Source organism: Poecilia latipinna, unplaced genomic scaffold (genome assembly GCF_001443285.1).
Source record: "Poecilia latipinna isolate Pla-1442-1.1 unplaced genomic scaffold, P_latipinna-1.0 Scaffold1362, whole genome shotgun sequence".
In the NCBI taxonomy this organism is placed as follows: Eukaryota; Metazoa; Chordata; class Actinopteri; order Cyprinodontiformes; family Poeciliidae; genus Poecilia; species Poecilia latipinna.
The window spans coordinates 121,066-134,443 of record NW_015113978.1 but is presented as its reverse complement, the minus strand read 5'-3'; the positions used below and the strand labels follow the sequence as shown (position 1 = coordinate 134,443).

General features: G+C 40.3%; 1 protein-coding gene across 2 annotated transcripts in view; it reads left to right on the top strand.

Moving 5' to 3' along the window:
• Positions 1–13,378, top strand: part of mcu (mitochondrial calcium uniporter) — a 60,134-nt gene that overhangs the window by 31,132 nt on the left and 15,624 nt on the right. For both annotated transcript variants that reach the window (XM_015056179.1, XM_015056180.1), the window contains exon 2: positions 1,295–1,405. In XM_015056179.1, the coding sequence (XP_014911665.1) occupies positions 1,295–1,405 (111 nt within the window). The remainder of the gene's footprint in view (positions 1–1,294; positions 1,406–13,378) is intronic.

The following is a 13,378-nucleotide window of genomic DNA, read 5'->3' as shown; positions in this document are numbered from 1 at the left end:
AAGCCACCGTATAAATCGTTTTTTCCCCGTGCCTCACAAAAACCAAAAAATGTTTTTGCAGTTTTTTTTTTTTTTTTTTTTTTTTTTTTTTTTTTTTCTTTTTTTTTACAAATGAAAATGTGAAAGAAACCAACAGCTTTCAGAAATCAATGATTTAGTAAAATGCTGTTTACAGAGAGTAAACAACATTGTGAAGATCAAGGAGCATGTCAGATGACATAAAAATAAACATTTTGGCCTACATGTGGTGGAAAAAAAAACTTCAAAATGAACACATTATCCCCACTATTGCTCCTTGAGACTAGCGGCAGCAGCAACTGGCAAACACTTGGTGGAACTGCACATCTGCTGAACTTGCCTTACGAACTACGTCTCAGTCCAATGTTCCTTATAAACAGCATAATGGTGGTTCTCCTTGTGATGACGTGCTGAAAGGGAAAATGTCACAAAGAGCAGAAGCTCCTTAAAGAGACAGAGGCCCAATGTCAAGAAATTGAATGGTGAAGTCAGGTTTTTTGAAGTCATGTTTGATATTTTTAAAACAACTGAAGGTTAATAGTTACCTTATAAGGCTCTAAAATGGAACTGTCTGCTGGAAAAATATGTAATACTGCCCTTTTAACGAGGAAACTGGTGAGAGCTGATGGAAAGATCATTGCAGAATAATTCGGGAAAGCCGAAAGATGAGCAGTTGTTTGACAGAAATCCAGAAGTCCCATCTGAAGTTTGCCACAGGTCATGTAGTCGACACATCCAACATGTAGACGTAGTTCTGTTCAGCTGAGGTCAAAATACAACTTTATGGCATACATCTAAAATGCTATTTGTGTGGAAAACTGAACTTAATGACCCAAATTGCAGCTTCAAAGTTACATTTGAATCATTTAGATCAAAGCATACTTGTGTTAGGATGGCCTAATCAAAGTCTAGCTCTAAATTCAGAAGATATTTTGTGGCAAGATCTTTAATGTTCTCAGATATTCTTCAGACGGTCTGACTGAGCTGGTTTACAAAGAAGAAAAGAATCAGTTTCTAGATACTAAAAGTTGGTAGAAAAGACCAAAGTGTATGACCCGTTTGCTTCCACTTGACTGTTAAACACAACTGAATAATAGTTGGTCTATCATAGACCAACAGTAAATTAAAATCATTGGATTGAATGTGACAAAATGAGAGAAAGTTTGAGTGTGAATATATCTGCAAGGGTCTGTGCTGGCCTCATTTTCTTTGAGCCGATGATTTTTCCTTAACTTGACACGTGTGTGTGTGTGTATTTGTGTCTTTGCTTCTGCAGGAGGTGCAGCCTGCTACTTTCACCCGTCAGACTGTCAGGAGAGCTCATGGCCTACGGTCAGCAGCCCACTCCACGCTCTTCACCCAGACCACCACTGCCCTGTCTCCACAGGTTAGCGTTTCTGCATGCCTCCCTGTGTGTGTCTGTGCGTGTGTGTTGGTAAAAGACAGTGACATGCACAAATTGATTCCTCATTGTTTGGGTTATTGATTTCTCTGCCATTTCACAAACTCAAACGAAAATCAATATTTTATCGAACCGTGATCAAGCTAGTGTTTGGCCTATTGATGGGTGACAGTAATGAGCCCCAGCAATGTCAGGCTTTTCTGAAATTTCATCATGCATTGCACCTGTTGAGTCATTTTTAAAGGTCAGCTGGGAAATTTCTTGATCCATTCTGAAGCCAAGATTTCAGCCTGTACTGTTTCGGAAAGCCAGCCGGATATTGAAACTAGTGTTATTCTGCCACGGAGAAGCAGTTTGTTACCATCAGCAAATGTTTCATCTGTTTGTGTAACAAACAGATGAAAAATCTCACATCATTCATTCAGAAAAATAAATGATGTTCATTCACACATCAAGCAGCAGTGGGCTGCATCAACGATTAAGTATTCGCTTGTCGGTTTCAGTTTGTGTTCAGTTTAGTTTTAAATGAGGAAAACATTCAGTTTATTTATATTTCTACAGGTATTCACTTACTCAGAAGTGAGATTTTTTGTTTTTTGCAGGGAAAGTCTCCAGTGTGTCTGCAGATTAGCACCAAACTGTTGCAGAGTTTTCAGCTTGAGGATTGGTAGCTGAGACCTTCTAACCAAACATGACAGACAGTTCTAAGATCTGCACCTTCTCACCGTTACCACTTTGTCCTTCACTCCCTCGTCTTCCTCAGACCACAACTCTTATTGCTCTGTGTTGCTGTGAGTAAAGGCCAGCTGGAATCCAATAAAGCAGACGCATTAGGTTAAAAAGATCGGCTGAAGGTTGAGTGGGTGTATTTTTTCTTATTTATTTATTTTTCCAGGAAACACACTTGGCCCACTAGCAGAACTTGCATGGGGATTAAAATTTGATGATGAGAGCAGGATATTTGTTCCTTGAGTGCTTGCAGATCTGTGGATATCGGTGCATTATCTCCTCTGACTGTCAATGCAGGGTGTATATAAACTCTCCTGCTGCATTGGCAGGGAGTGGATGTTCGGTGGGCTTTGTTTGAGCTGCTGCATGTGTATTTATGTAATTAGGTTATGTGAAACATAAAAGGCCATTGTTGGGTTTTACTGCGCGTTGCGGGATGCATGGTGAAAGATGAGCAGCACCTTTCTGCAGACTGTTTACATTTTGCAGGGGCTCAGAAAGGACAACACAGAAAATAATTGCATTACATCAGGACTGCTGTAAACAATTATTTTATTAATCAAGTAATCTATCAATAATTCTGACGATTAACGGATCGTAAGAGTAATCTGGTATTTTTGCTTGAGTAGCTCCTTTTTAAATAGCATTTTATGACATAATATACAATACTTTTCAAACATAACTCGCGTTTGAGACATGATTTTTTTAAAAATGCAAAAATAGATGAGAAGTAAAACATTCCACATTAACATTTAAGAACTTAAAGGCGACAAAATGGAGGCGGAAGATATTAACGTTGATTTATATCGATGGATATTTAACAAGAGCTAAAAACGGGTAAAGCTGCAGAGAGGAAAGCCAGAGGTTTGGAAGTAGGAACACAGTCCACTAAAACAGTGAAAAATAATTTAACAAGACATTCTACGAATCCTTACAGCTAGGGATGCTAACGCATGTCAGATTTGTAGTTTGACCGCCATCCAGCAGAGGGTGCCGCTTGTCATCCTTAAGCTCAGCTGTTGTAAGAGAAATAAAGATGGCAGAGAGTGCGTCCCTGAACAGGAAAGTGAAACAATCCAAGCAGATGCAAAATGATGCAAAATGCCCCATAGGTGGTTCTGTTTAGAAATATTAACACTCGACGGGCTCGAGCGGTGTCTGTCCAATCTGTTGACAGAAACTGAATGTCTCTGTTGATGGAGGATTAAGTGTTTTATTCTTTTCATGTTTTACTCTTCTGTCCAGCAACCTAAGAGGTTCTTGTTTGGCTTTATTTTATAAATATGTATAAAGTAACTAATGTGAGTATTACACTGACTGTTTATTCAGTCAGTAAAATACAGCTGAAAATGTTTTAGAAAAATATGTGCTTTAGTAAAATTATATGATGAAAAATTAGCCCAATTCATATTATGGAAAAATGGTCAACCACCCTTGATAAAAGAGAAGACTTGGGTTTTTAAGGAAAATGGCTGCTTATCAATTAATTGTCAATTGATGAGTACAATCACATCTTTAGATTAATTTATTAACCAATGACTTGCGCCTTTAGTTACAGCCCTACATTACATACATGGTTGGATAGTAAAAAGGTGTCTGCTGTGGACTCTTGGCCTTATTCAAAAGGGGAAGAAGCAACACAGCTGATGGTGAGCTTCCCTGTTGTCCCAAGTGTGTCTCCTTGTGCCGTGTATCCCCCTGAGGGAGCTGTTTGTACAGAGGGCAAGGACAGGAGGGAGGGAGGAGACAAGTGAGACTCAGCAGGGTGGGTCTGCATCGCCAGGTCCTCATGCCTTGGTTGGGTACAGCAGAAGATGATACTGTCATAACAGGATTACCTGGAGGAAGCAGATATGCTGTACGCAAGCTTGTATGAATAATAAAGTGGCTCTAAACCCATCTGCCAATATGTGTTCTGCACTGTTGAGTCTTTTTTTTTTTTATATTGCAGCCTCTCCTCCATATCTCTCCTCCGTTCTCCTGCATTGCTGCAGTACGGTACACTCGTCTCCTCCTCGCCAAAGCCGGCACTCCCTCCTCCTCTCCCTCCCTCTGTCCCTGTTTTAGCATCCGTCGGTTTAGCTGCAGCCTCCCGCGGGGTTCCCGCGGGTCACGGCCGCGATTCACCCTCACGCACGCAGGCCCGGCCTCTGCAGCGCCGCAGTTCTCGGATAAACCTTTCGATGCGTCTGCAGCCCAGCTCCTCAAGAAGAAGAGCGGTGACAGTTGTCAAATGTCAAAGCGGTGGGAGGACGAGGGGGAAATCTCAATGAGGAAGAAACAGAGATGTTTGTTCCTCACTGGAGCTGAGCCACGTTGCTTTCGTGCAGGAGGGTTGGAGCTGAGGGGCGCTTCGAAGAGGAGATGGTCAGTATTGAAGCTGACGAAGATGGAGCCCGAAGAACATGTAAATCTTTGGGGGGGCAAGGGGAGAATGCATTATTCCCCCATTTAGGCATCTGTTGTTCTACACTGCAAAAACACAAAATCTTAACACATATTTTGGTTTAGTTTCTAGTGCAAATATCTTGGTACACTTGAAAAAAGACAAATATCCAACCAGATTTATACCAGAAGCTTATTGATTGCAACAAATTAATTGTAAATGTAATTTTGAATTTGCCATGTTAAAAAAAAAGATTATCAAGAAGGTTTTCTGTTTATATTATTTTTTTAAAACATCAACTTTGGCAATGATTTTCTCTCCTAGTCTTAAGTGATGTTTCAAATATTTGCTTGTTCAGCTGCTTACTTGTGGTTAAGTTGAAATATTTCAAGATAGTCCTCCTCCTTTTTGCACCAGAACATCTGGGAAACAGACCCTCAGCAGACCTAAATACTGGAGAGCGAAGGACAGTTGTTTAGCAGATTGCTTAGTCCTTGGGTAAAAGCACAAAATGTTTGAGTAATGAGTCAACAACCCAGCAGCTGTAATTAACTTTTTACTGGAAATCCTTTCCTCATGGAGTATTTCAGGAGGAAGACCTGCAGATAAAAATCTGATGGCTCTGATCGTTTCATAAAATAAATGCCTGACATTGACCTGCTATCCCAGATGCAACAAGCTTCCCATTTATGTCAAACGTTTGTTTCAGTCCGAGGATCTGTATTTACCGAGTGTCTCCTCGTCTGTTTCAAACCCTTCCTCTCCTTTTACGCCGTTCTGTCTCAGAGTGCTTGTGCAGTGACATCTATTTGGATCGTAAACAGCCCAAATATGTAATTTATCTCCTAAACAGCGAGATTCTTGCTGAATCTCATTTTGCTTTATCAGTTTGGGTTCTAAAAATCACCAAAACTGAGCTATTAATCTATTTATATGAAGGAGGAAAACCTCCATAGCACTACTGGAAACTTGACCTTAATATTTAAAGAAAAATGTTTCTCATTCATTTTCTGTATTGTGCCACTTGTTAAACTGCTTTGGAGCGTCTTATGTTCAAAGTTTTATCAGATGATGAGAACTAAGCCCCAAAAAACGCAGCTCACGTCTGTTTGGTTCCGCTTTTATGATTTCTAAACTTTCAGTTTCAACAAATGAATCCAGGGCGCGCCGACAGACTTGCTGAGCTTTAATTAACTCAGCGGCTAATTAGGAAGTCGATTCGTCCTTGTGTAATTGACTGTTTTTAGGCAATTACACTAAAAGTGAGAAGAGTCATCACTGCTGTTATCAGATGTTCAGGTGCCAGCTGTCAGCAGACGGGACAAAAGTTGAGAGAGCCGGAGTTCGAAGATTTGAAGGTTTCATGTCAGCGTAGCGCTGACACAAACCGTCAGCTGAAGGTAAATAAACAGAAACTTCAGCTCACATCTTCAGAACTGCTTTCAGGCTAAATGATCTCATGAATGATCTGATTTGCTATACATTTTTTAGATAAAGCTTAATATCTTTGCATCTGTCCTGTCAGAGCTCCGTGTATTTGAAGAAAGGTATTGATCTATGCTGCCTAACCTTTCATTGATTGTTAACAAAACAAGCAAAAAACACAAACATGAACAAAAGCTGGGTTGATCTAGTTTATATAAATTTCCTGTGCCTAGAACATCAGAGAGAAATTGATTTTCCGTAGGTGAGGGAATAAAAAAAAAAAAGAGAAGAGCTGCCATGAGGAGTCCTGAATATTGTAGCTGAAGTCCCGGTGATTAAATCTGTGAGCATCACCGTAATGGAGTCGCATTTTGTTTTAATGAAAAATGGGATGCGGTTAATTATTTTTTAAAGCATAATGAGTCGACGCCGCTTGGTAGCAAATATTGGAGCTGATGCTGAAAATAAACCTGTAAACATGTTAGAAGATATACAGAAACACAACAGGAGATCTCACCAGGGCTCCTACTCACCCAGAAATAATCTGGAGTTAAAATTCATGATTTATTTCACTATAGAAAACAAAATAACAACATAGAGATGTTTTAGATACCCTATTGTCTTCCTTTCTCCTTTCTTCCCTTTCCTTTGACACTAGCACTCTTAATTCCTTTGTCTCCTTCCTTCTTGCCCAAACTCTTTTTTTATCCCTTTAAAATCTTCTAATTTCCAATGCAAAAACCATTGCTTTGCTGTACGTCTCAATCAGAAGTGTGTCGATAATAAAACAGCCGAAATTTGAAAAGTTCTGTACTGTAGTTTCAGAAAGTATTTGCGGATGTAATTTGGTGGCATCGTAGGATTTCTTTTATCCCAGTTAACACCAGTCAGTCATCAGCCAGGGGTCATTCTGTGTCAGGGAGGCTGCCAGGGGTGACCCTTACTCTTCAGTAATCACACCGAGACTCCCAAACCTCCACTTACTGTGATAATAGCTCTCAGATTAAGTCTCAGTGCACATTACCATCATGTGGTGCAGCTCCGTGTTTTCTGAGTGCCCCAAATTATCTCTGAGAAGCGAGAAAAGCTGCAAGGCTTCGTCCCTAGTGGGAAATGCGATGGGAAGTATTGGGCGCCCTTGTCCAAGTTCATTTGCCAGCATGCAAGCTGGACCAAATCCTTCTGTGACGGATGGAGGATAGTGGGGGAAAGAACAATCGCAGCATGGGGTCAAGCGGTGGAGGAGGCCCTTGAGAATGATGGAGAAAGAAATCACATTGAAATGGGAAGGTATTGAGGAGGAAGGTTAGGACAGCGGGCAGCATACTGGTGATGAGGATTACAATGAGAATGAGGACAGAAAGATACAGGGGCTGTTTTTGTCATGTCTGGCTTACTTTGACGTTGGTTCAAAATGTCACAAATGGGTGAATTCGAGGCAACTGCAGTTAGCCAGTATCTGATCCGCCAATGCTTTATGAAATTAGGCATGGCCTGGTGTAAGATTCTCATGGTATTAGTTGAAATATCCCAGAAAATTTAAAACGATAAAAGGTGCAGACCTTATTTTCTTAGCTAGCAAAGCAAAAATCCTATTACATCCAAAGCCTGACAAATATATTGGTTACTGTGGTTATAATGTTATCTAAAGCATTTATTTATTGGTTGGTTTATGTTAATATGTAGTGAAAATGTATGTATCCATATTCAAAGTTGAAATACATTAAATAATTGGTTAAAAGGAGAAAAAAAAACGGTCTAGAGCAAAGCCAGAAGTTGCCAAAGAGTGATACTTTTAAGTTTTTTTTTTCCAAGCTGACCTTTTATACTATTGCACAACACAATACCTGTACAAAGTAACGAAGTCTGCAGCTCAACATTTACTTCAAAGAGATTTAAAAGCCCTCTGTTTGCATGTAACTTACCATCATGGGTAATGACTACTTGTGAAAGCCTACAAATATTTTTGCCACATGCAGAAAGATGTAATTTCTAATCCTGCTCTGAAATGTTTTGTTACACTGATATGCACAGGCATACTACAGTCTTTAATCACATTTTAATGTCACATAGGGACTCTCAAATGGTTAAATATCTATGGTAAATTGACCTCACCACCAAAGCAACATGTATACTGCCAAGACAATTCATAAATTCTCTATATTGACCAATGTGGATTTGCATTACATGTTTTCTATATCCCATCAAACAAGGAAAAATAGAAAGCCAACACAGCAGCTTTAGTGTCCGCAGTGTGACCGCTTCCAAACAGCCAAGTTGCTTTTTTCTTCAGAGCACAGTGACAGTGTAGTGACATTTTATTTCAGCCACCTGACTGACTGTGAGGCCAACTGGAAAGAGAGGGTCACTCTGACACTTTTTCTGGCATTTTATTAAAAGGCCTCTAAAGCGTAGAAATGGTATTGCATAACATTTCTTTGGTTTTGAAGCCATAACGTTTTAAAACCTTGCTGTACCTGCATGCCGGTAACCGACTCATCCTTCGGGGACATTATTTGACCTGTCTCAGTGCTGTCAGTTTCGTGAACTCTGTGCTCGGCATGACTCCCAGACCTGTCAAAGTCCTGGCCGTCATGTCAGGTCCAGAGTACTGGTCCACCCCCAGAGCCGTCTTCCATCTGGTGGCCGGACAGCACGGTAATTTGGCCACTGTGACTTTTCCTCCGGCTGCTCTGCAGGTGGGCAGAATAACAGGAGCTTCACAGGGACCTGACTTATTTCTGCAAACTGCCCAAAGTGTGTATGAAGGCATGCTGCTCATCACGTGGCCCCGTGGCACAGAGCCTGTGAATGTTTGATGTTTGTTGTGAGGAGCCTGGAGTATTGCGTTTGCTGTCGACAGCCTGAAAAATAATCCTAGAGTTGGATTCTTTTTATGAACACACAAAATAATCTTCTCTAAGAGAGATTTATGGTGAGTCAGCTGTATTTGAGTGTTAAGCATGAAGGTACACATCACAATAGCATTCATTGATTTATTGCTTAAGCATTTTAACAACCAAAGGAATGTATTTGGGGAGTAGACACTGTAAGGAGACCTATTATCCAAAATTCACAATTTTCATGTTTTTGTACTTCCATTTGGTTTTTAACTGCTTCTAAAATCAGCCCAAGAGCTTTAAAAAACTCACCCAGCTGTTTTTTTGGCATGAGCCATTTCAAAAATCTTCCCAATTGTTGAGTCACACAATGCCGTTACTCAGCAACCCCAGCCAAGCCCAGCCGGTTACATAGCAACCCAAGCAGAAATGCTGCACGTTCGGTCAGCTGGTTTTACCGTTGCATATTATGTACAATGGCTGCTGGAAAAGACAAATATTTTGTTGTTGACTTACTATTCAGACTTTCTATTGATGTATTCTTGTTGAATAAGGCTCCACCTCTGCTTTTCAAAGATGTACAGTTTTTTAATCGTGCATCTGTTTGCAGCCATTTTCACGTGTGAGTGTAAACGTTAAATTGGTGGACAGCACTTCAAATCCAAACTGCAGCAGTTAGTTTGGATTTAAAGTGACAAGACGCCCTAAAACAGCTCAGTTTAAAAGAAGCTCAAACCAAGCAGAACCAAGTGGACTAAAATTTCATTATATAAGATTGATTTTATGCAGAAAATGTAATGATCATGTTTTTTTATATGCCACAGAGCTATCCTAGCCTCACCTTTAAGATTTAAGGCTAACTGAAGGCTGTTGGTATGGATGCTAACATGAAGAGATCTGTGCTTGAACGCCTCCTGTATGAATCAGATGTCGTCCAATTCGCTTCAACTCCTTGTGCGGTGTCTGCTCGACTACAAGCCTGATGCTTTCATTATGCCAGTGCTTCAACACGTGCCCAGGCTGTGTGTGGCTCACAGAGACGCTGAGCATAACATGTCGACTCCCTGACTCAGCCAAGCGAGCAAGACTCTGAGTTCAGTTTTCCAGACTTTTGGATGCACTAATGAAGCCAGATAGCACAGTGAGTTGGCTCTGGAAATTAGATGTGAGCTTTAGTTTTTATAAATTATTTCATTTTATAGGTCTCGTAATAAAAAATAAAAAATGAGGACCAGAAAAAGAGGGAGAAGAAGATTCCTCTCAAGTTATTCCCAGGCTCTGCTGCATAAATAACAGATGCTGCTTCAGGAGGAAGTCACAACAGTCTGTGAGATACTGTACAAAGCCCTGAATGTCACCTCCTAACGCACAGGAAAAGTCGCATGTTGTTGTAGTTTAACTCTCCTTTGTTTGAGAACAACAACCTTGTGAATCTGCTGTGTTTGTGGCTTGAATTTTGTCTGCTTGACACGTTAATGTGTCAGATAATTCTACTAAATCCACAGATGAGGCCCAAAATATGCCAGGGGAAATTAAAAAAGCTTTTTGGTTTTGATTTCTTTTTTTTCTTAGGGTTTTATCTATTCATCCATTGTCTTCAGCTTATCCTTAATAGCTGTCGCCTTACTTGTTAACACAAATAGCAGATCAGCCAATCACATGTCAGCAACTCAATATATTTAGGGGTGTTGATGTGGAGGAAACGAGTTGCTGAAATTTGAAAGAAATGTGATTTTTTTTTTTTTAGGTGACTTTTGATGTCGCATGGTTGTTTGTGTTAGGCAGGTTCATGAGCGTTAAAGATATGGCTGATCTGCTGGGATTTTCATGCACAACCTTCTCTCTGATTCACTGAGAAAAATCTGAAAAAGACAAGTCCCTCGTCAGGTAGTTTTACTGGTTTTATAGGTTTTATAGGCTGTTTTTTCCCCCTCATTTCACAGTTAATAGTTGGATATTTGAAGTGGAAAATTCCATGTCCATGTTGATACCCTATTATCTGTGAAAACTCACTTAGCACGTTGTTTCTTGTCTTTTTCATTTTGTGAAGAGTTGGAGCTTCTGTTGAGGTATGTCACACATCTTGAGGTTACAGGAAAAACGGTAAAAAAAAGAATAGCGATGAATAAAACTCTGCATTTCCTCTGGGAGATTCATTTAAGAGATCAAGTTATAGAAGAAATCTTTTTCATTTTGATTCAGTGTGGGAGCTCAACTCCAAGGAGAGTGAGCTGAAGGTTGCCTGTACACGGATTAAAAAAAGAAAGAAGAAGAAGAAGAAGAAGGCGTTAAATATAAGAAAACAAAGCAATGAAAGTTGCTACAGACTGCTTCAGAAAAACAACTATATCACTGTGAATCCTCCAAAGCAATAGCTGCAGTTTTACAACAGAAATTAAACCTGGTGTGTACAAACATGAGAAATGTCTCACAAGCTGAAGTGGTCTCACTTCAGCTTGTGAGACACTTCTCAGGCTTTAAGAACCCAGGATTGGATCTTAAGAGCAAAATGTTGAAACCTCTTTTGCAAACAAATAACCATAAATGTTGGTTTCATTGCCACACAGAAATTTGTAAATATTTTAAATGCAAGCTTAGTCAGTAGAGTCCACCTATTGAATACAAATTGTTTTGTTCAAACCAGCTAATTGTACCTGAGCATAACATCATGCAAATATTTCTTTCCAACCCCATTAAAAAGCTCAAAATCAGTCTTTTACAGTGTAGCAGAGGCCTTATTTCTATCCAGAAGTGACTGTTAAAATATATATGACACAATGAATATTTAAAGCACATATACGCACTCATTGCACACAGGCTTGTGCTTTGCGAGAAACTGATCTATAGAAATTTGTATATAATTGGCACGAGATGGCAGTTCTGATTGACCTTTCACACGGAAACTTTGCAGTTTTCTCTCCATTTCACACTCTCCTCCTGTGTTAGCTTCTGCAGAAGCATGTAGTTGCAACACATTGTGGTTTTGAGACCATTTTCAAGTAATATAATGGTAATGGCATAATATTGCAAGTACGTACTCTCTAAAAAACCCTACATTTCTAGCAAACCGACTGCTTCAGAAAAACAACCGTTGTGAATCCTCCAAAGCGGCATCTGAAGTTTTAAACCTGAGAAACATTTAACACTGGAACTGGGAGACATTTTATTTCAAAAATAAAATGTATGCTGAAGTCTCTGACAAAATTGCCCTTCAAAATATTTGATCTCTAGTTGAGACCAATTCACAAGACGGGAGCTTTTTTCATCTAGTCTTTAGTAAAGAGAGAGCTGCATGGGAAAAACAAAAATGCAAATGGAAATTAAGCTTGTTTTAATTCATCATGTGATGTATTGCTTACTGTGGCAGGCTTAGAAATAATATTTCAGTAGTGCGTGCGTAGCAGTGTTGATTTATGTGGAATACTTGGACAACAAAGGAGCCACAATCCCCCACCTTTTCACGCTTCTGTCTCCAGATCAACCCTGTTGCTCATCGACGAGGTCGGAGTTGGTGTGTTTATCATGCGTTTGAAAACGGCTGCATGTCGATAAATACTGGTGAGGTCACTTTTCCTTCAAAAGAGAGAAAAATGGAAGAAGAGAAATAACGAGAGTAAAATGGTTTGCTTCTCAGCTGAACATTGTGTTACTGAAATTAACACTGAAACAAGCAGCTAGTGCCATCTGGTGTATGAGCTTTCAAACAAGGTCTCGCTGTGCCTGCAGACTGACCACACAAGCACACACAAACGCAATAAATGCATTATGTGCAAATATGTACACATCATTTATGCAAACACGGTTTTCAATATTTAAGCTGCTCTTATTTCAGAGGCGATCCAGCGTGTGCAGATGCTGCTTCTTGGCACGATTCAGGCCTTGGAGGTGCCTCCCTGCAGAGCAGCGTGCCACACGGCTGCCTGTCTTCTAATCACAGGCGGTAAAACCTGCACTGCTTATTAATAATGCATCATGTTCCAGTGTTGTTGGTCCCAACGAGGAGTGTGTAAATGTGTGCTGGAAGGATGGCTATTTCACTGCAACTTGGCCCATATGTCGAGGAACAGATTCATCCACAGTTGAGATCTTATCCCATGGATTAGGCAGGCCATGAGTCGGAATTAATTAATCAAAGCATGTTCTCGAGCCTGAAAGGCAATTTATTGAAACGCTGTGAAGGATTACGCAAGAATTATTTATATCTTGCTGTGACGGGGTTCGGGTTTCTGACGGCTTCATTGGGGGAAAGTTGTTTTCGAGTCTGCATTGCAGTGGAGCGAACAGATTATAGCGGGTGCTTTCACAGGGCACGGCGTGCTCCGTCACGGTTTCCCTCACACGGCGCGTGAGCGGAGATTACTTAGCGGCGAGGCTTTCAAAGAATGACACTGCACATTTTACATCTGCTAATGGCTTTTACAAGGCAAGCAACACAATCTGGAGAAAAAGGCAGAGATTTCTCTTGTTACATAAGCTCATCACCGCCGAGGCGCTAGGAACAGCGCCGTGTTTCTGTTACCGTTCTCGTTTTTTTTTTTTTTTTTCTTCTTTTTCTGCAAATCCTGAGTGGCTACCTTC